This window comes from Chelon labrosus (assembly GCF_963514085.1).
Source record: "Chelon labrosus genome assembly, chromosome: 23".
Lineage (NCBI taxonomy): Eukaryota > Metazoa > Chordata > Actinopteri > Mugiliformes > Mugilidae > Chelon > Chelon labrosus.
The window spans coordinates 12,777,852-12,798,800 of NC_140356.1; the positions used below are offsets into that span (position 1 = coordinate 12,777,852).

General features: G+C 42.6%; 1 protein-coding gene across 1 annotated transcript in view; it reads right to left on the bottom strand.

Annotated features, from left to right (window-relative positions):
• Positions 1–20,949, bottom strand: part of plxna4 (plexin A4) — a 207,358-nt gene that overhangs the window by 32,511 nt on the left and 153,898 nt on the right. The window contains exons 8-19 of the mRNA XM_084573806.1: positions 19,744–19,843; positions 19,386–19,500; positions 11,999–12,199; positions 11,156–11,252; positions 9,334–9,524; positions 5,992–6,143; positions 4,947–5,070; positions 3,767–3,903; positions 3,254–3,421; positions 2,872–2,965; positions 851–1,090; positions 523–669 (exon numbers count right to left, since the gene is read on the bottom strand). Coding sequence (XP_084429932.1) covers positions 523–669; positions 851–1,090; positions 2,872–2,965; positions 3,254–3,421; positions 3,767–3,903; positions 4,947–5,070; positions 5,992–6,143; positions 9,334–9,524; positions 11,156–11,252; positions 11,999–12,199; positions 19,386–19,500; positions 19,744–19,843 — 1,766 coding nt within the window. The remainder of the gene's footprint in view (positions 1–522; positions 670–850; positions 1,091–2,871; positions 2,966–3,253; positions 3,422–3,766; positions 3,904–4,946; positions 5,071–5,991; positions 6,144–9,333; positions 9,525–11,155; positions 11,253–11,998; positions 12,200–19,385; positions 19,501–19,743; positions 19,844–20,949) is intronic.

The following is a 20,949-nucleotide window of genomic DNA, read 5'->3' on the forward strand; positions in this document are numbered from 1 at the left end:
CAAAAGTATAAGTCTAATATATAATGTAACACTGCCTAACTTTTGCATCACTTTTGAGTTTGTAAAGCCACCGGGCCACCAGCTCAGACAGACAGACATATTGATTTGAAATGTGGACACACTTCTCTTCATTTGTTCATCCACTAATCATTTTACAGTAATGTGTCCACGTCTATCTGTGACGCTGGGTTCAGGTGGTAACATCAGGAAACATATTGTTCAAAGTGGCCCTCCTTAAAACCACAAATGGAAGCTTTATTGAGTTTGCTGGATCCCTAATCCTCCTTATTGTTTGTCTTTTGTCTGCTTGTGGGCACTAACAGGAACCGCACAGCTGATTGGATTAGAGTCGTAGTCTGTATGGGAGCGGACACGGAGATGGCTGGAAAGCAACAGGAGGAATGTCTGTCTGACTGACAATTGATTTGTAGGTCTGTCTGCCTTCTCCACCACAGCCTGCCTATCGCTCTTTGTCTGTCTGTCTATTTATCTTGACTTTGTGACATGCGCTGCGCCACTCACCACGACCTTGTGTCGACCAGTCAGGTTGGGTGACTCGCAGAGAAGCTGGGTCTCTGACACCGTTAACATGCAGGGTTTGTCACCAATCAAAACAGTGTAGTTCAGCTTTCCATTCCCGCTATTGGTTGGTGGAAGGAAGTTTCGTCCCTGTAGAAGAATATTCAGGTATTTGTTCATCCAAAAAACAACTAAGAAGAGGTGTATCTTTTAATATCAATACAACAGAACCGCTGACTGAGTTGGATTTGATTACAGTTCAATATAATCACTGAAATTCTCTTCTATAATAAGATAATCCTAAACTTTAAGCGAGACTTAAACTTTATACCTTCAGGATAATGGGTGATCCAGGTTTAAGCTCCAGCACCCCGGACACACTGAGTGGCTCAAATTCTGGATTGGGGTAATAGATAAAGTTGGTGTTGTTCAGCGCCATCAGAGCCTGCACATCGTCGAGTTTAAAGCCAAACTCATCGGGTCTCTCAGGCACTAAGTGCTGCCTGGCCGGGCTAACGGGCAGCTCTGGGGCCTGGCACAGCATGGAGGTTGGGGTCAGTACCTGGCACAACTGGAGGATACACAGAGAGGAACAGAAACAGGTGTGTTAGGATTATTTTTTCGCATGAATTATTCATTCATCATCATCTCTTTGCTGGAGCTCAATATGCATCCTAGTTCCTGGCTATCGATTCCGTCTCGTCAGTCACGCTCCACACTACTGGCATCATCTTTTTTTTTTATATGTTAAGCCATCTTAACTGTCATTAGTGCCAGTCTTTTATGTCACATTTGCATTTCACTAAGCTCACTGGAGACACAATTCAAACTGGAAGCTCGTCCATTTCAAAAAGCGCAAAGAAGAACCTGCTGGAGAATCCTCAAAGGGGAACCACCAAATGAGGTGCAGTTGGAGAGCATGTGCAGGCAAACCACAATCAGTGTTTGACGTGTGAAGATAGGACTTTATAACTAGGTCCTAGCCTTCCTTCATTACCCTGCACAAAGCCATCCCCGGCCTCTCATCACTTCTTCATCCCATCCCCTTTGCCTCCTTGTGATCTTGTCTTCTCTTTTAGTCTCTCATTCCTCTTTCTCTTCACCACAACCCTGATCAATTACAGTGTCTCATGTCTTCTTTGCGTCTGGTCTCACTATTATGTGTTTATTGTCATTGCTGTGGACATCTGATGCTATTTAAATTACTTTTTGTTCTTTATTCCACATCTCAAAGACAGTTTTGTATGCAATAACAGACTGATCTGTCATTGTCCTGGCCCCCCAACATCTCCATTTCTCTCCGTCTGTCAGGACACTGACAAATCAACCACCAGCACAGGTCTCCTTCACAGACATTTCCGTCTCATTTAAAGACATTTCACATTTCCACAGTAACCTCTGCCATGCAGTCATTCAAACTACAGCCTGTCACTCTAATTGGCTCCTTGAACATCAAACTTGACAAATGCTGCAAGGTCTTCAGGACATCACTGACATGTACCATGCACTGGTGCAGAAAGGTAACAGCAAAAGAAGTGAAATAAAAGAAACAAAAACTTCTGTCTGTGGACAAATGTCATTTGGAAATGTGCAGTTGTCAGTTTATGATTCCTTCTCATTCTGAATGAAGTTATATCAGACTGAGACACTGAGATGCGGGGCAAATTACAGCATGAGACACAATGCCCTTTGCAGGAATATGTGAGCACAGATGTTAAACGTGCTGCAAGGTCACGCTCAACCGGACCTTGAAGATAGCATTACCACCTTTTGTTACTCTCTCTTCTTTCAGAGAGATCACACAGACTCTTGTACAACTTTATCTGTCCTCCCCTGAGTAAAAGAGTGAATAGAGGGTCGAAAAATTTGATAAGATCCAATAGAAAGAACATGTTGTGTCAAAACTTCCTTGTCTTTACACAATGGAGTTATTGTCCATTACTTCAAATGAAACCTGTTGACTTTTCTAATTCCCTCTTAGAGTTTTTCCTCAGCCCATTTACCTAAAAGTGGCACAGAGGGATTTAGTAATGCTCTGGAAAAAACTCACTCTGACATTTCTTATTGCGGACTTCCTCTGGGAGGTTGCCAGGGGAAGTTGGGGCTTAGCTGGGCTTGCTGATAGCTCATTATGCTAATGTGAATCCATCACTTTTTCTTTATTTCTCAACATTGGTCAATAATAATAATTTAAAAAGTATAACATAACATGACACACGCATACATTCACGTCTACAACATACCTATGCATAAACATGTGCAGACGACCATAATTGATTCATGTAGCAGACTTCTTGTTAATTTTTACAAAAGTGATTGACTTTAACATTGTTTGTGTTTGCATTCACTTACATTGAGTGTCTCGTGGTTGTTGTATTTGGCTCTGACGAGTGGGGTCTGAATGATGTCCAGGTTAGTTCCTGTCACTGTCACTGGAGTATGTCCACTGAAAGAGAGAGAGAAGTGATTGATATCAAGGTTAAAATGATAGTTCACATTGTTTTGACAGATGGCGATTTGAATTATTCACTGGCAGTAATGTTGATGCTTGGACATTAACTGAGGAACCTAATTATTATTATTTTTTTTGCATTTTGTAGATTTTAATATTATTTGGCTGGAAATTGGTAAATTATTTTGTTTACTGGCGTCATTTTTCTCTGTAAAAGCATATGCGCAGGATCCAAAACATTCACCCCAAAAAAAATAATTTAAATGTGCCCTTCCAACAAACCTAAAGATGCTCCACTCGGGCTCTATCTTGGTGATAGTGGGATCCTCCACGTATTCGAACTGCAGGTCTTTCTGGAGGTGGGCCCTGTCGATGCTCACGGACACAGACACGTTTCCATAGCCATTCAGGGAAGCATGAGTTCGGCAAGTGAGCCACTGACCACCCCTCCTGTAGTGATCAGGGTGACACAGTGTTATACTGTATAATAATATTGATTTTAACATAGCACTACATCACATTGTGAACACACTTACTTACTTTTATTATTATTATTATTACATCTCTTGCTGTTTGTCATTTCTGGTGCAGCTCAACAAAAAAATCATAAATAACTGAATAAAAGCTTGATTATGCATAATTTAAAGCAGTTACGAAGAAGATCTGAATGGTCAAGATGTAAACTGTCAGAGACACTTACTCACAGTCGTTTGACAAACACTGGCTTTGACTGAGCTTTTAATTGACTGTTTTAAGTGTGATTGACAGGGTCAGCTCCGGCTTGTTCCCACTAACCTCAAATAAGTGCACGGTTGGTCCTTAAACATGACTGACACGTTGCTCCCAGCGTCAAAGTGGCTGCCAGTAATGTTGACAATAGTTCCCCCGGAGACCGGCCCTCGGCTGGGCTTAAGGCTGGTAATCCGTGGGATCTGGGTAGGGTCAGAAAATGTTAAATTAGGAAGATAGATGATGGATAAAAGTGAAACGTTCAAACAATAAAACGCTAAAAATTCATGACACCATCATCTTAAATGTACAGTCATGAAGTCACCAGAGGTTTGGGTGAGAAATCCTCAATGAGCAGCTAGTAAAAACTAAAAAGTGGTGATTGCATTGTTCATTTTCTTTAATTTATCCAAATATAGACAGACTGTTTAAATGATAAGTATTCTTTCTCCTTCAAAATGTTCCTAAAAATGAGACACACACGAGTCAGTTTACTCCAATACGATTAGAGAACCAGTTTGTTTTCATGTAATGCATGCTTCAGATTTAAAGCAGTGTAGTTATACTGTAACATGCACAGACTGATCCCAGTATACTGTGGTGGTGGAACTCTTTCAAATTAATTCCAATGGAAGTAAATCCTCCTTCACTTCATTTGGCCTTCTTATAATCTCATCTCCAGTCTGCTGCGCAGTGTGACATCTGGACCTAACATCGTATAATCCTGTGCAGGGACCCCATTGAGAAATAAACCTCGGCCACCGCTCATTAATGGATAGCAGTAAAAGTGATAACGCAGCATAAAACCGGCACACAACAAGGGCAAAATTAGTTCAGAACGATTAGCAGTGTGCAGAGTGAGTGCAATATTTCATGTGCATATCAAAAAAATATATATTTATAAAAAATCTGTGTTTCATCCTCATTCTGTGCTCATTAGTGACTGCCAGTCATGTCTCACTGCGCATGAGAGAAATGCTGAGAGGGGGAGTCTTGGTGAGAACCACACCACGTCGGAACACAGCCAAATAAACAACATGTACATACACTATTAACACAGTAGGTGAGAACACAGACCGACATCCAGCAAGGTGCTAACATGCAGAGGGTGGCATATGCAGCATGACTGCCTTTTTGCTTTTTAGAGGAAAATGCTTTATGTGATAATTACATAACCTAATCTTTTAAAAAATATTATTATTATTAGTTGAACAGGAAACAGGAAAAACAAACAAAAGACACTCACCACAAAGTAGTAGTACTTGGAGGACTTTGCCATAAATTCAGGTCTGCACTGTCCAGCCCCAACGCAGACCTGCACATTCCCAGTGTATTGGCTCATCTCCGCCCTGCCCATCTCACACACAATCCTGGAAACACACACATTAGCATTATTGTTGAGTGAATACACAGACACAACTACTGCATGTGTCACAGACTAAACTATCCTTACATAAACCTCTGGAAAATGAGTTTGCCTTGCAAGCAAATGTAGAGCAAATTATGTAATAAACCTTAATAAAATAATGCATTATTTGGCAGTAGCTTCACATCCCGTGCACTGCCAACTTGTGGGGTATAAAGGAAATAGTCTCTATCCTTTTACATGTGACCTCAAATGCAGCTACCTTTTCAGCTGGGTCAGCGTTTTGCCTAGAAAGTGCTGGCATACAACTTCCTTTCTAAGCAGAAGAAGCGCTGGGTCTGTTGATAAGCCAACTTTAAACTAGTTTTGAATAATTTGACAGACTTCACCTGTAAAGGGGCCAAAGCTCCGGATTAAACTCAAATGTCAACGAAATGTAACCTTCTGAACTTCCTAAAATGATTACTAGACGACATGCGCTTCTGTGAGCATGCGTGGGAGAAATACAGAGGCATGCATGTGCTCTGTTGGCCACTGCAGTCTCTGCAGTGCTGTACGTGCACTGCTGTGACTTTAAATTAATTTATACTCAAATTTCCTGTGGTCTAAAGATTAGGCCAATTTAGTGCTGTGTCCGTTTACATCTCCAGTGCTTTTTTCTCTGTAGGACCTGAACAGCTCAACTGTGTTTCACTGCTATTACAGTAAAAGCAGGAACGTGGGGTATTCATATTTTAGCTTTGCTGCTTAAACACTGTGCCTTTTCCCTGTGGTTACAGAGCAACTTTAAAAGTGTATCTTCATACATGATATGTATCTTAGTTTATGTGCTATTTGTAGCTACTTTACACCGGCCTCTGCCTCAAACTGAGACTTAACAGCTCAGCGGGAATCAATGCCGACGAGGTGAGGACATGTGACTTACTGTTCAGCAGGAATGTAGCCTTCGCGTATGGGCGCGCAATCCACTTCAGCCACCTTCACGTTACCCTCAATCTCACTGAACTCCAGTCCCAGGTTCTCCCCACGGATGGTCACGAGCGTCCCACCTTCCCTGGGACCTCGGAGAGGGGTGATCTGTTGAAATTGAAAAAAATGTCACTTTGTTTTTCCTAACAGGACCATTAGTACGGTGCATTTTCCTGACAATATAATCCTTGCTTTTGTTTTCCACAGACAAACAGCTTACATATAAGTGACACTTAATAGAGCTGACTGTACAGTACAAAATGTGTTTATTTTAATAAATTAACATAATCGGTGTCACATATTTTGTATTTCCATTTGCTGTCCATTAACAGAAAGAACCCATTGTTCATTTTACTTGCCATTATTTTGCAAGGAACTGAAATAAATAAATAAAGTGAAGTTTGCCAACTTGAGATGTAAAAAGAACCACAACACTGCACAGTATAGTCATGTGATGGTATTATACAGATGGCATCATGAGTAAAGATGAATATTTATGCCAAGATGCATATTTAGCCAAAATAATAACTCCCCAATTGGTAACATGAGAGTTAGTCCTCATATTAAATGTGGAAGGAGATGAAGAATGATAGCTATTAATTAGGATTTAGTTCTTTTTCAGTGTTTGTGTTCACACATTTTGTCTCTGTAGTGGAGCATGACAAGACAGATGAGAGACAAACGACCAAAGAACAGCTCCGGTGACGGCTAAAGGGTCAAGCCTCAGGGTCAAGGGCCTGTCATTTCTCAATTTTCTATCCACCGAAATCCACATCAATCTATTAGATAAGATTAACTCAAATCCTGGCATCGCGTGACATCTTTGCAGTAATCAGTGTCCAACGATTTATCAGTTACATCTCTCATTGTCGATGAGGTGGCGCCAACATCCATCAGTGCACACGCAATTACTTATCGGCCAGCGAGTGCATGTGTGCCCATGTGTGTGTGTGTGTGTGTGTGTGTGTGTGTGTGTGTGTATACATCATATATGGATGTGGATGGATGTTAGAAACTGACATAGAATAGTTTGTGCCTATCTGTCTCTGCCAAATTGAAGTCCTCCAGGCAGAATTGTGTGCACAGGAGCCCCAGCCGTAGAGGTGACTCTCATTGTTTCTCTGCTCAGTGTCTAGTTGGCAGTGTGACCCCCTGTGGTGTCCACAGGTAGAGGGCTGAGAGTGTGTGGCTTTATCTTTTAGCTCGAAGCCGTTGTGTGTTACAGTATTCTGCATTCTACTAGAGATTTTAATTGAACTGATTTTTTTTTTGATGAAAACAAATTGAACCTGCTCAGTTTGAAAGGATTAAAGCCAATCAAATAGCAGAGGCATGTTCAAGCCAGGTTACGCAAAACACAAGTCCTGTGACTGTCATGTGGGAGATATCCTTATCGTATGGTTCAATGTCTCTGATTAATAAGGCTCCCCGCTGATATCTTAATGGAAAAAAGAGCCTTCTGGGAGCGGGGTTACAATACATGCAATTAAAAAAAGATTGCACACAATGCCTCGTGGCTCTCCATTTATTAGCAAATACGAAGGATGGAGTGGGAGAACAACTTAAAGAGAAATGGTGAAGGAGAAGGAGGAAGTAAACGAAAGCAAGAGAGAGAGAGAGAGGGAGGGAGAGGGAAGGAGAGAGAAGCAATGAGGCGTTGATTAGATTTGTGACTTTGACAAGATAATTGACGGTTGGGTAGAGGCAAACACTTAATCACTTCTCCCTCTCTCTCCCTCTCCTTCTTTTCATCTTTCTATGCGAGTTCTCCCTCTCATATTGTTGATGGGAGATGTCATTATAATGAAGCGTATTAGAATGCATTAGGGCCTGGGTTGTCTTGGGAAAGTCCTCACTCCTCACCCACTGACAGTTTTTATGGGGGACGTGAGAAGGCTGCAATATGTCCCCTGCTGCAGCCTCGAGGATGTAAGGAGACATACAGGCCCATCTCCAAGAATAAATCCACCGCTCTGTCTGTTTGAAGACAAACACGAGACGGCAGGAAGGATAGTGTCCACCTGACAGATCCAGACACTTCAATAGATGGAGGGATGAACAAAACATTTGCATGTTCTTACCACCTTACTCAAGATTTGATTTTCATCTGGAGAAAAATATTCACGATGGTTATCAGTGAGGAGAAGGTCAAGTGATCATGATGCTTATGTCCCCACTATCCAAAAGTCCCAGACTTTTCTTTCCCATGTCTATCATTCCGTGTTTAACGATCTCATTCTCTTTTACAAAGAACGAGCTGGAGATATTGGACAGCTAGAACCGGTAATCAGGTTAACATGATCCGCTTGAGATTCGTCACACATTCAGGTTTATAAAAGGGTTTAGTGGCGCTGCTTTCAGTCAATCTCCACAAGGTTAGACAGTTGCACGTTGACTCGTCTATGTAGGATGATGTAGAGAGTGAACGGCGTATCCCTCTTTCCTCGCTCATCACTCTCCAGGATAGCAAAAAGGATTCCCCTCTTTTTTTTTTTTTTTTTTTTTTTTTTAAATCTTTCCTTCATTCCTTCATCTCTAGTCAGCCACCACCTGCTTCTGGGGAAAAAGGATGTAGAGTGGACCTTTATATCCATCACTGAAAAAGTGGAAGTAGGGTGGGGTGGGATGGGTGGGGGGTCTCTTCCCAGCATCATGTGACTCAGTTTGGCCATCCATCACTGGTCAGCTTTCCATCCATCTTTCCTCTGTGTCCTCCACTCCGTCATCTTGCTGACCCTTATCACTCCTGTTATTGCCCCTTTTTACTGCATATGTCTTGCACAGGTCAAGACTATTTACCCCATGTGGTGCTGGAGGGTTTAAGGAGCATGCATGGTTAAATGGAGATTTGCATGAACATCTGCGCAGTTGACTGATAACTAGCAGGAGAAGGGATGATTTGTCACTCTCTAGCTCTTACGTGTGTTACCCAATGGCTGTATATTCTCATTTAAAGACAAAAAATAACTACTGTATCCTTACAGGTCATGTGTTACACTGCACTGGGAAAAGCTGTAAAATATATGCATCCTCACGAATGCTGTCACACTGAATAACAGATGGTGACTTGCAGCCATTATGTTGAAATGATCAACTGCCACACTGATCAGAGGTGATAACTATGTTCCCCATCAGTGCACTGTAATTAAGGTGTGTATGTATGGACTTTGAGACTAAGTGTACTACATTAATATTGCCATTGCTTGGTCGGTGTAAGTGCCAATTTAGAAAGTGTCGACTGTATGTGTAGACATATGTGGACACTAATGGCATTTGTGTGATGGCGAGTGAGTCTGACCTGTGTGATCCGTGGGTGAGTGCACTTGCTGTTGATGCCGTTGTGCTCCAGCCACTGGTTCTCAGGGTGGGGGCAGTGCTGCTTGAGGGTGCAGCGGTTCTCTCCTTTACACCAAACGCACCCAAACAGCGGGTCTGCTTTCAGACACAAACCGCAGCTTCCACGCTGGGCGTCGCACTTGTAAAGATGGACTGCGCCGGAAAGAGGAAGGAGACAGAGAAGGAGAGGGAGGGAGGAAAAAAAGAAAGGGAAACGATAGTGGGGGGAAGGAGTGGAGAAAGGAGAACAACATTTAAACAAATGATGAGAGATCTGCAAAGGCAATTAAATTTATTTTGGGCAAAAGCCACCACAATTGACAGGGGGAGACTTCAAAACACACAACAAACTCATATTTTGGCTGTTTACCCAAATCTCTTCATTGTCTTGTGTTTGAATATGCAAACGAGCAACCAAACAAACAGAGAGACATTCGTTGATATCTTTGTCTCATTATCGCACCATCCATCATCATCTTCATATACTCCCTCTCCTTCCCCTCCCCGTCTCTCCGAGTCTCCTACACCGCCTCGCCTCCCGCCTCTCCTCACCCACCACACATTTAACATATCATCTCCATGGTAACGGACCAGCCATTTTCTTTTTAATTGCCATTAGATGCGTGTGTGATCTGCCCATCAAAAAATGCCCAATGAGCCGCTTCCTCCGCAGGCGAACAAAGGTAGGAGGAGAGTAGTGGAGGAGTCTCTAGTTCAAGCGTCTCCCTCTTTCTCTCTAAGTTTCGTCGCCTCTTCCGAGTCTACGCTTACGTTCAAGGATATGTTTTTTTATTTGATTCACATGCACGCAATCATGAACACACAGTGACACTTTACAAACCCTCGCGGCGTAGTGTCATTTTAGCATATAATCCACATTTTAACGATGCATTCCTTATGGCTGATTCCACTGTCTTTGGTTAAAATAAGCTGTTTTCCTTTCAGGGAACTACAACCCCCAGCATGCTACTGTCTTCTTGCCACGGCATGAATCACTTACAGTTGTGGATTGCCTGTGGCCAAAGTGAATCAAGCTCAGCAGCTGAATCCTGACTGCTTAAAAATTTTAACGTATACCATGAGTTAGTGAAGGGTTGGACAGAAAAAACAATGAGAGGCAAAGAACCACAGCTTATACATCTTAGCCCTGCATTGCATACCGAGATCCATAATTTTAGCTTGTATTTGTATATCACAGTCAGCTGCAGCTCTATGTTTTGCCAATAATCTGATATCCATCCCAGTAAAACACAATGACAAAAATAAAACAAAGTGACAGATAGACTGCCAAACTCCCGGAGGGGTGTTCACAGAGGAGGCAAGAAAATGAAATGCGGAGAGTTGGAAAGGGACAGAAAGACAACAATTGATGTGCAGGACTGACAGATGGAAAAAGAGAGAGAGAGAAAGACGCAGGGAGGGTAAAAGGGAAAAGAGAGAGAGAGAGACCTACACGAGGAAAGCATATGAGAGGATGTGTTAAAGTTAACCACTCTACACAGCAACATCAGGGAATGGATGCTGCACCTCAGCACACCACCCGCCTGTTGCCATGGAGACGGGCTCCAAGGGCAACAATAGGGAGGCAGCAGCTTTACTGTGTGTGTATTTAAGTGAGAGTTTGTAGGAGATTGTGTAGACTAAATGTGTGTGTGCGTGTGTCAGTTCTTAAACTACTATGATAACTATAGGAAAATCTGATACGGATTCACAAGTGTGTGTGTGTGTGTGTGTGTGTCAATGTGCATATGCACATACAGTATGTTTGTGTTGTGCATGAACACCTTTGTTGTGGGCGGGGTTGTCGATGCTGAAATCTCCGTTCCAGATGACGGTCAGCTCCACAGGAAGACTGCTCATCTCCATCCCATCATAGAAATACTATCGCCATGGCAACCAGAGAGGGAAGAGGAGAGAGAAAGAGAGAGAGCGAGAGAAAGTCTTTAAACTGTCTTATTATCGACAAGTCCGAAAGCCTCTGATATCACAAAGCTTCTTTGAATGCAGGAACACATCATCATCAACAGGTGGCCGTACACACAGTAAATACTCACACACAAATTGAATTCAGAACCACATCCCATACGCACCAGAGAGCGTTCAAAGACGAGATTATCTTTCATTTGCTTCTGTAACACTAGCAGCATGGAAGGCTGGTGCCAGAGTCATAATTTTCAGCTAAATTACAGTTTCCCTCCTTCAATGCTCAATCAAAGTACAATATTTGGAACGTAGTGTGATTACGCACACAAAATCCCTCAGACGTCTCCGCACGCAGACACTGACTCACACACTTAGAGTGATGAAGATAGACAGGAAGATGGGATGTTATTGTATCAACAGATGATTAGCATCGAGACCAGCATAAAGCCTTTTCATGCTCATCCTTCATTGCCGTCAATGTATTATTCAGTCAGTGAGTGGAGCATTAGAGCAGGAGAGACAAACTTAGACTCTTATCTCATCATTGTACTGTTTAACTGCAAGAGGAAGAATCTGCTTGAGTCAGTCTGTGTGTCTGCATGTGTGTGAGATTTTTTAAAGGACAAAGTTTATAGAAATGTGGCGTCTTTACAGAGATTAGGCTGATCAATGGTGACACATTAAAACACATGCACTCTCCTCACCGATGTGTTTTGACATTGCACTGAGGAGCTGTTGAAGCGCAGGGCGGGAACTCGGTGCTCATTTCCTTGGATGGTTAGCAGACACTCGTAGCCCCTCTGTCCAGACTGGGGCTGAGGGAGGTTCTTGGCCCGTAGGGTGATCGGCTTCACCACATTGACTGGGACCAGTATCCTGTCTGCAGGCAGCAGCTGAGGACACCCCTGGAAGAGAGACAAAGAGACAGGAGCTTTAGTTTAAGCAAGCTTTTTACTTCTTTATTAGAAGAGCAGCTTGCAGCTTGCATATCACCCAAGGTGCACATTGAAGTACACAACTCAATGCCTGAAAGATCCATACCCATCACTTGTACTTGTTTATCTTATCGGCTAGCAGACCACAACAGTACTTCACAACATCAGTTGGATTTTGCTTTGTCCCAGTGCTTTTATTTGTGATACATCCTGTTGAGTTGAGATCAGCTGCATCTCTTGGTTATACAGGCCCAGGACCTGCTCACATTCAGAGAGTGAAGGGCCAGTTCAATAGGTACTCTAGTGCCATTATCCATTATCTACAGGAGAGGACCTTTAATGATGCAATGAAGCAGATACTTATACAGTACAGAAGTGATATAAGCTCTCAGTTTGGGGTTCCCTTTATCCAAATCTAGGGTCCAATGATAGAGTGGGTAGGTCTGATTTATCCCTGTTCAGAAATTAGGCAAGAATGAATGATAGAGGGAGAAAGAAGGAGAGCAATAGAAAGAGAGAGAAATCTCTCAGCAATTGGAGGTCTAAAATTAACAGCCAATCAATTCAGGTGTGAGTAGCTGGCTAAATATGGAGCACACGTGACTCTCCTGAAAGAGAAGAGGAAGTGAGGAGATCGGGAGACGTGGACAGAGAAAAGGACAACAGAGGAGACAAGAGAGGACAAGTGGGGGGTGGAAAAAAGCAAAAGAACAGGAAAGTGACTGACAAGCAGAAGCGAAAGGTGGTGAAGTAGTTGAAGCAGGGTAGAGATAGTAAATAGAGAACAGTGCTTCCTCAAGTACTTTGCGAAATGTTTCATGTTTTCGCCAAAGAGTGGTAGATAGAGAGAGGAAGCAAAAAGGCGAAATGAGAGACTGGAACAACAAAAGAAAAGAGCAGCTGAAAGAGGCAAAAAATACCTTTAAGCGCATGTGACAGGAGGAGCTTTAGCATGTCAAAGAGACAGGAGGAAAGAGGGTGAAAAGAAGGAGAGCAGATAAGGTGTGCCCCCGCACGGATGGTGCTGGGGGGGAATGAAGCATGGCGCACGTTGAACTGGGTGATAACACTTGTTTGAAGTTCATTAAAAGCCACTTGATTGGGTTAGGCTGAGTGAGTGACTGACTGGATAGCTGAGAGAGTGGGGAGCGCGCTGTGACACTATTCACAAAGTCATTATAGATAAATGACACACAGGGTGAGTGAGTTCAGTGGCGGAGGAGAGGGAGGAAAAGGTGGTGTGCATGCATGTTTGCTTTTCCAAATCTCATTTTCCTAAGAACGAAGGGTCATATTTGGAGAACGAAAATGAGTGGGGGAGCATGGAGAGATGCAATCCATTTTTAATCACATCTCCTCCAGTTAATACACTTGAACAATGGGGACAATAAATTTGATCTGGTTTGTGGAAATGAAAAGCATGGAAAGCACTGGAGTATGACTTAACACGGAGACTTAAGCTGAATCTTTAACACACAGATCTACACCGATAGCGGAATATGGTGATGAGGTGCAAGGATTTCAGACACATACTAATCACAATACAAAAAAATGTGTGTGTGTGTGCAAAGTAACGAGAGCATAGCAGTGTCTAAAACCCAGGAACCCACACCAAAATGATGTTTTTTTGTGCATGCAAGCCGATTCAAGGTTAACATGCACACCAACACACACACACGTGCATGCAAAGACCTACAAAAATAAGTCGACAGCCTTGGAATACCAATATAGTATAAAATAAACATCATAGCCAGAGAGCATCTCTTGCATCATCCGTCTTTGTGCCAACATGTCCATGAGATGGACAACTTCAAAATGCAAATATGAACTGTTGCTTGCTACACACATATATTGTACACACACACTCTCTGGTGTAGTCTAAAGTAATCTCTCTAATCTTTGCCTACACACAGGTTTTTTTATTTAAACTCATAAACCAGAGTCATCTGCCTGTAATTTTGAAGTAGTGCCACCCCACTACTACATACTCACACTGTCAGCCTTGCCACAATCACAATCTGTCATTCCTCATGTCTGCTCAAAACAAATAAAACCTTAACTCTCAGAATTTTTTAATTTGTATTTTCAATTTAAACCCAATTTCATTTTTTTGCATCAACAAAAACACCCTGATGTGCAAGGGTATTTACAACCAGCCATGTATGTTGGTGGTATCCCGTGTTTTTTCTCCGACTAAGCTCAGATTTTTCTGTTTGTACATCCACATACACACTCAGACACACAAGTATAACACACTGCAGTCATTGCCAGCTCTTCCTGAGGCTTTTATTGGTTTGGACAAACACACACGCACGTATATATCCCCGAGCTGGCTAGAGATGCAGATGATGTTGGCAGTGATGCTCGCTGTTGCGGCTGAGATTTATGTTAAGTTGATCTAATGTCAGTGCTTTTACTATCGTTCCTCACATTTTCAACCCGCCCCTAAACAACGGAGGTGCAATAAACAGCAGAGGAACAAATGCATATTCACAAACTGATACATCGACACAAATCACTGACTATATGAACACATGCACATCCCCATAAATATGCATGATGATGCGTTATTACAGCTACGCACCTCCACGCCAAACACAAAAATAGGAACGTGCAAATCTTGGATCTTTGCGCTGTTCAACTGGCTACTGATGAGTAGAGCCTCTCCAAAATTACAAATATAACAAAGGGGCACTTCCTTGTTAAAGTGACAAATTCCAATAAAAAACGTTTTAAATCTTGATTGTTCTAGAAGGAAACAGAGATTAAAGTACAAACAATGTTTTTCATATTAAGTGAGCTGTCTTAAGTTGTGTTTTTGTTTTTATGTGTTCCCTATATGTGCAATGTAAAGCTGTAAACGTCAGAGACAAGGACTTGCACTACAGCCTGGATGTGAAAAGTACACTGAGTCAATTGCATGACTCATCATATCCGCATAATAAGACCTGATTATGAAAAACCAAGTTGGCGCCTATCTCTTTCTCTATATAATTATCCTTCACTCTTCCTCTCTCCATCGCTGACTCCTTGTTGACTCTGACCCCGCCCCTGATTCTTAGTCACACTTTTTCCCTCCTTCCTTTATCTTTCTCTAAATGCGGCAGCTGTTGTTCGTACTACCTAGCTCACTGACCTTTCACTTTCCTCTTATCAACTCTCTCACTTATTCTCTCCTCCCTTCTTTCCTGACTTCCTTTTCTTCTTGGGGACCTACTTAGATCTGATAATTAGACGCTGGTGGGAGGTGTGAAGGGTGGAGATACGGAAAGTGACAGGGAGTAGGAAGCAGAATGGGAACTGTGAATGTAGAGGTTTGAAGCTAAGGAGGGAGGGAGGAAGGGAGGGGCAGTGCAGGCGAAAAAGAGAGAGAGACCCATAATTATAGCAGTGTAAGGTGTGAAGATGAAGAGGATCTTAAGTTTTCATACACGTACACACACACCTTGTGGTTACCAAGAGCCCTCCTTAACCAGCCTCTGTTTTATCATATCCAACGGAGCCTCGGGCAAAGGCACTCTCTCGCTCTCAGTTCATCCACTCTCCTTCCCTGCTGCTCCTCACCTACTTTTTATCCCACCATCCATTCCTCACTTTAAACTCCTTTTTTTTTTTTTTTTCAAAGAATTTTTCACTGGATCTTCTTTTTTTCTCTTTCCTGCCTTTGCAACCTTTCTCTTAAAGGAACTGGTCTTTAACAGCTTTAGTCATGATTTGTATTCATTGTTAACCTTTTATAGGACACTAAGTGTTGGGTATACGAAGCATACGAAGACTCTTTTACTTTTGTAACCGAGGTCAATGAATTTACCATATAGGGTTCCTTTTCTTAAGTGGTAAACAAATGTAAACATGTATTTAGACCATCAGAACATAAGTGCTGTTTCAGGCACTTGTCAACATTATCACATTGGACAACATTAGGACACTTCTTCGTTGTACGTAATAAAGCAGTTATGCTCACTGTTCATGTAGAGGTGGACCTTGCAGAAAACATTTGACCCTGATTTGACCTGAGGATGTTGCCTTGATATTTGCTGATTGGCTGAGTGAAAACCACATGCCTCTAAAAAGTCACTGAGAGGCACAAGGACGCAATATAAAATGTGTGCTGAAGTTACCAAATATGGTTCCTCGCCCCATAAAGGGTTAAACTTTCTACTCTGGTTTAAATCCAGGCCGAATGGGGCCTTTCTATGTGGAGTTTCCATGTTCTCCCTGTGTCTGCGTGGGTTCTCTCCGGGTACTCTGGCTTCCTCCCACTGTCCAAAGACATGCTTTTTAGGTTCATGTGATTATAAATTGCCCGTGTGAGTGTGAATGGTTGTCTGTCGGTGTTAAGATGAAGATGAAGATGAGATGAAATCCAACACTGGGCTCTGAGATCACAGCAGCGTGGCATCAATCACGACTGACAACCGACTCATGTCTTCAAATGATCCACCCAGATTATCTAAACCACATTGGTAATAATCCATCACAACACAGGGAAGGCTTACAGTATGTGAATTCAGTCTGTAAACTTTTATAAGATGGTTTCATTTCAGCCTGTATGATGTTTCAGGTAACTTTTTCAGAATTTTTAAATCTATTTTTCACCATATCCACTTTTCTCTGCAAATACTCAACCGACTCCTCAGCAGCCCACCACCAGTGTCTGACATTGATTTGTCTATGAATCGAACCAAAGCACCTCTCTTCACCATTTCTGTCTAGTATTGGCAACTAACAGCTATTACTGTTGGCATTTAGCGTCTTTAATAAAATTATCCTGATCACTTGGTCAATACTTTCTTGGCAAATAAACTCCTAAATAAACTCCTTGTTGACACTGATCACCGTAGCGCGGGCAACACGTAAATAATGCGAGGGTACAGAATGTGCTGGGAGATGCGGATGCCTATTCGGTAACTTTAATATTTCTGTGCAGTTTTGTATCTCAGCTAAATAATGTCAGGTGGAAGTTTGGCAACAGCTCAGAATATGAACATGCTGTGTTCAAGACAGGGGAAGCCAAAAGGGAAATGTCCTCCTGTGGTTTTGATTAGACAAAGAGCACAGGAAGTGTTCCCAGTTGCATCAGTTTCTCCAGCTGAGGCTATATTTTGGGTTGGGAATAAGTGATACAGGAAAAAGAGCTAAATCTGCTGGTGAGCCGTCACTGTTTAACAAGCACAGCCTCCTATCATAATCAGTGTGCCAGGAATGACTACCAGCTCTTTGTTCAGTGGAACTAAATGAGACTGCGTGCGTGGTCTTTGTCAGCGAGCCTCATCAGAATGGCAAAGTCCTTGAGAAGTGAGGAGGGCAGAGAGGAACGTGGCCTTGGTTAATGTGCCAACAGGCAAATGTCTGATCTATGTGCCCATATCATTGCTGGCATGAATAAAAAGGCATCGACTGCAAGCCCAGGCCTGGCTTTAACTCTGTCCTGCAATGCATACTAACAACAAGCTCAACCAGTGAGGAGATTTGCCTGGCCTCAATCATTAGCATAGAGTTAAGGGATTATTCAGATCACTGCCTGAAATCCCTTAATTGTAATAGTGCACAAAAATTCATCTGCAGCAGAAGGAGGCCATCCCATTTCACAGAGCAAAGTGGACGTGTTGCCTTTTGTCACATTTGCAAATGATTCTATGGATGGTTGTGTGTGTGTGCATCTAAATTATTAATGCCAAAACAGCAACCAAAAAGCTGGCAGCAAATGCACGACCCTGGATTTGAGGGGTTAATTAAAAGCAAATTAAAAGTCATTAAGCCTGCAAAACACCTGCTTTTTGCGAAACAACATGTCAAAATAAGGAACGTCATTAATGTGCTAATACCCAATCCCCCTGCTTGCTTTACTTATGATTTTCTTTGAGTCAGCAACACAATAGGAGAGGATTCACACATTATTATCCAGAGTCAATATTGACCACCAGCGCCGGAGCTAATTGGAAAAGTAAAACCGCAAAGACTCATGTTCAGGCCTAACCGTGCAGGAGGTTCAAAAGGATAATGGAAATGACGGGAAAAGAAAATAATATCGTCTGTGCAGGTTGAATGGCTCGAGGGAAACATGGGCGGAATAACACAAGTGAGAGCAGACTGCTCATCAAAAGAGGCAATCTGGCTAAGCTTGTCCCTGCCCGTCGTGCGGCGTCTGCCAACCCAGACATGAGCACTAGTGATCTTCATCATAGCTCACCTCAGGCTAGGATTAACAGGCCACTAACTCCCTGTAAAAGCCTCCCCATGCAAGCTATCGTGAATTGGCAGTTTACAGTCAGGCAAAAACAGCAGACGGATAAGCACGCACACTTATACATAAAAATACGTAGAGCAATGCTGACATCCTGCACACACAGGCCCGAATCTTGGGCAGATAGCATAACCTTCAGTCACCTCCTTACTTTGCCCTGAGGGCTACTGTTGCAGTGACTCTAAATCAGAGTGAAACGTCTTTTATAGGATGGGGAGTTGCCGGGTTGGGGGCATTCACTGAATGTACCCCTTCCAGCAAGCGGCTTGTCCTCTGCAGCAGAGCAGCCTAATTACAGTGGGCTCTGCTTCGACGGGAATAGAACTGGCTGCCAATACTATTGATAATTCACACAGACTAAGCTGTTGCAGGGAATAGGGATGGGCAAGTGGAAATGACTCAGTTTTATTAGCTTCCACTGCCCTTTGATGTGCAGTCAAGAGCGAGACATGCCAAGAGACTCATGCCAGATGGAAGCACTACAGCTGAAAGGTGTCTCAATCCCTTTAACATAACTCTTTTTGCATGTGAAACCTCGAACGATAGCCATTAGTCTCACATAGCCAAACATTTCCCCTCAATTTACTTCACCATGTTTTATAACTCAGCTGGCTCAATGGGAAGAGGCTGGCTGGGGCAGGGCAGCTTAGAAAACTATGGGGATTTGCGGACATCGTCTTAATGGGATACAGTTTGACAGTTTTTCTAGCAGCTGCGGTGCCGCTAGGAAATCTTGACCCTTTGACAAAAGCTTGAAACAAGCCTAACACAACACATTTCTATAATCTCTTTCATGTTCCAGTGTCTTGTCCTGCTCTGGCATTACTTCCTCCATCTTAAAGGTCCACAAAGGGATTTGAAACCTGCACAAATAAATCAGGGTAAACTCTTTTCTGGTTTGGGTCTCACCTCAGGCTTCTTGACTCGTCCCTCCTGGAAGGAACATGTGCGAGGGTCATGGGTGCAGTCGTGTCTGTATTTGCACCAGTGGCACTGGTACGGGCTACTCACACACGACAGACACCTGAAAGGAGAGCAGAGTAGATAAGAGTTTTGAATTAGTATCGAGCTGAAGCACGACACACCGGAGAAGACAAGCTCAATATGTCTACTTACTTATGTGTTTAATAAACCTTAACAATTGATTCATTTTTTTTTCATCAGTGTGAATGGATTAGAAGAGTTCCAACTCGAAATGTCAAGTGAGTGATACGCAAACTGACTTCAAATGTCATAGGATTGAAGTGAATCTGAAAGCAAGACTTACGACTTGTGCACGCTGCAGTTGTAGAAAACAAAACTGGTATTTGCAAAAGCAAGGCCTGTCTCTTTGGACTTGAGATAGAGCTGGACAATCTGGTGGTCACCTAGATTAATACACACAATTAGACAGAATGTATTAGACAGCAATAAAAAAGCGAGAAGGAAAACAAAACGGTATTGTAATGGTAACGCAGGCGTTGCAGCTACTTTTTTCGGCAAAAGCAGCGGGTAGACACTTTAAAAAAAACACTGTTTGGTATGATAATCACTTCCTTCGCTTGTTCAAATATCCTTTTTTTTAGCATCTTGTCACATTAGATTTTCCTATAAAGAAAAGATAACAGCACAGTTGGAGCCACAGGTGATCTACTTGTTGCAAAGGCAGTATCTTAACAGAGAGGGAGACTTTAAGGGTTTTGTTGGGTTAAGTCTCCCTCCTCCTGTCGCCTTACAAGAAACAAAAGTTGGCGCATTTCCCTCGGGATGGACAATATTCCCCCAGAAATGTCTTCCAGAGAGTGTCTTTGACAAGGTAAAGGGAGAAGAGGATGAAAAGGAAACCACGTGTGTTAGAAAAGTCTGTGAGTGTACGCGAGCTTGCGCCTCATCTGTATTTGGTATGTCCTTTTGTCTGGCACTAATGAAGGAGCTCATGTTTAATTCAACAGCACATCCACTCATCTAACTCTCTCTCTCTCTCTGCTCTACCTGCGTACCTACTTCTCCCCTTCTCATCCCCACTCTATCTCTACACACAGGTCTCTTCACTTCCCTACGCACTTCTTCTTCTCCCCTGTGTGTCTCTCTCCATCTCTCTAACAAAGAAGGAATCATTCATCAATCACAGTAAAGCACCGCTGACAACGGATCTGTCCTAATTAGGCCACCTAAATGTTACCTTGAAGCCTGTTAACGCTATCTGTCCCCTCCCTCCCTCCCTCTTTCCTCCATCCTTCTCTCCCTTTTCTCTCTTTTAACCAAGCTTAGACTAATGAGTACTAGTAAAAAAAACTTCAAATATCTTCCTCTTCCTAAAACAGGAATGTAGGTTTCTGGGAAAAGGGCACAAATAGGGAGAAAGAAATTCAGTGTGACTGAATTTTAGCAATTGTCGGTGCACATATTTACACATCTATGTTTGCATGACTACAGCGTTAGCAGCTTTACATGTGGCTGACATGGCAAACATTAAACAAATGTTTTTAATTCC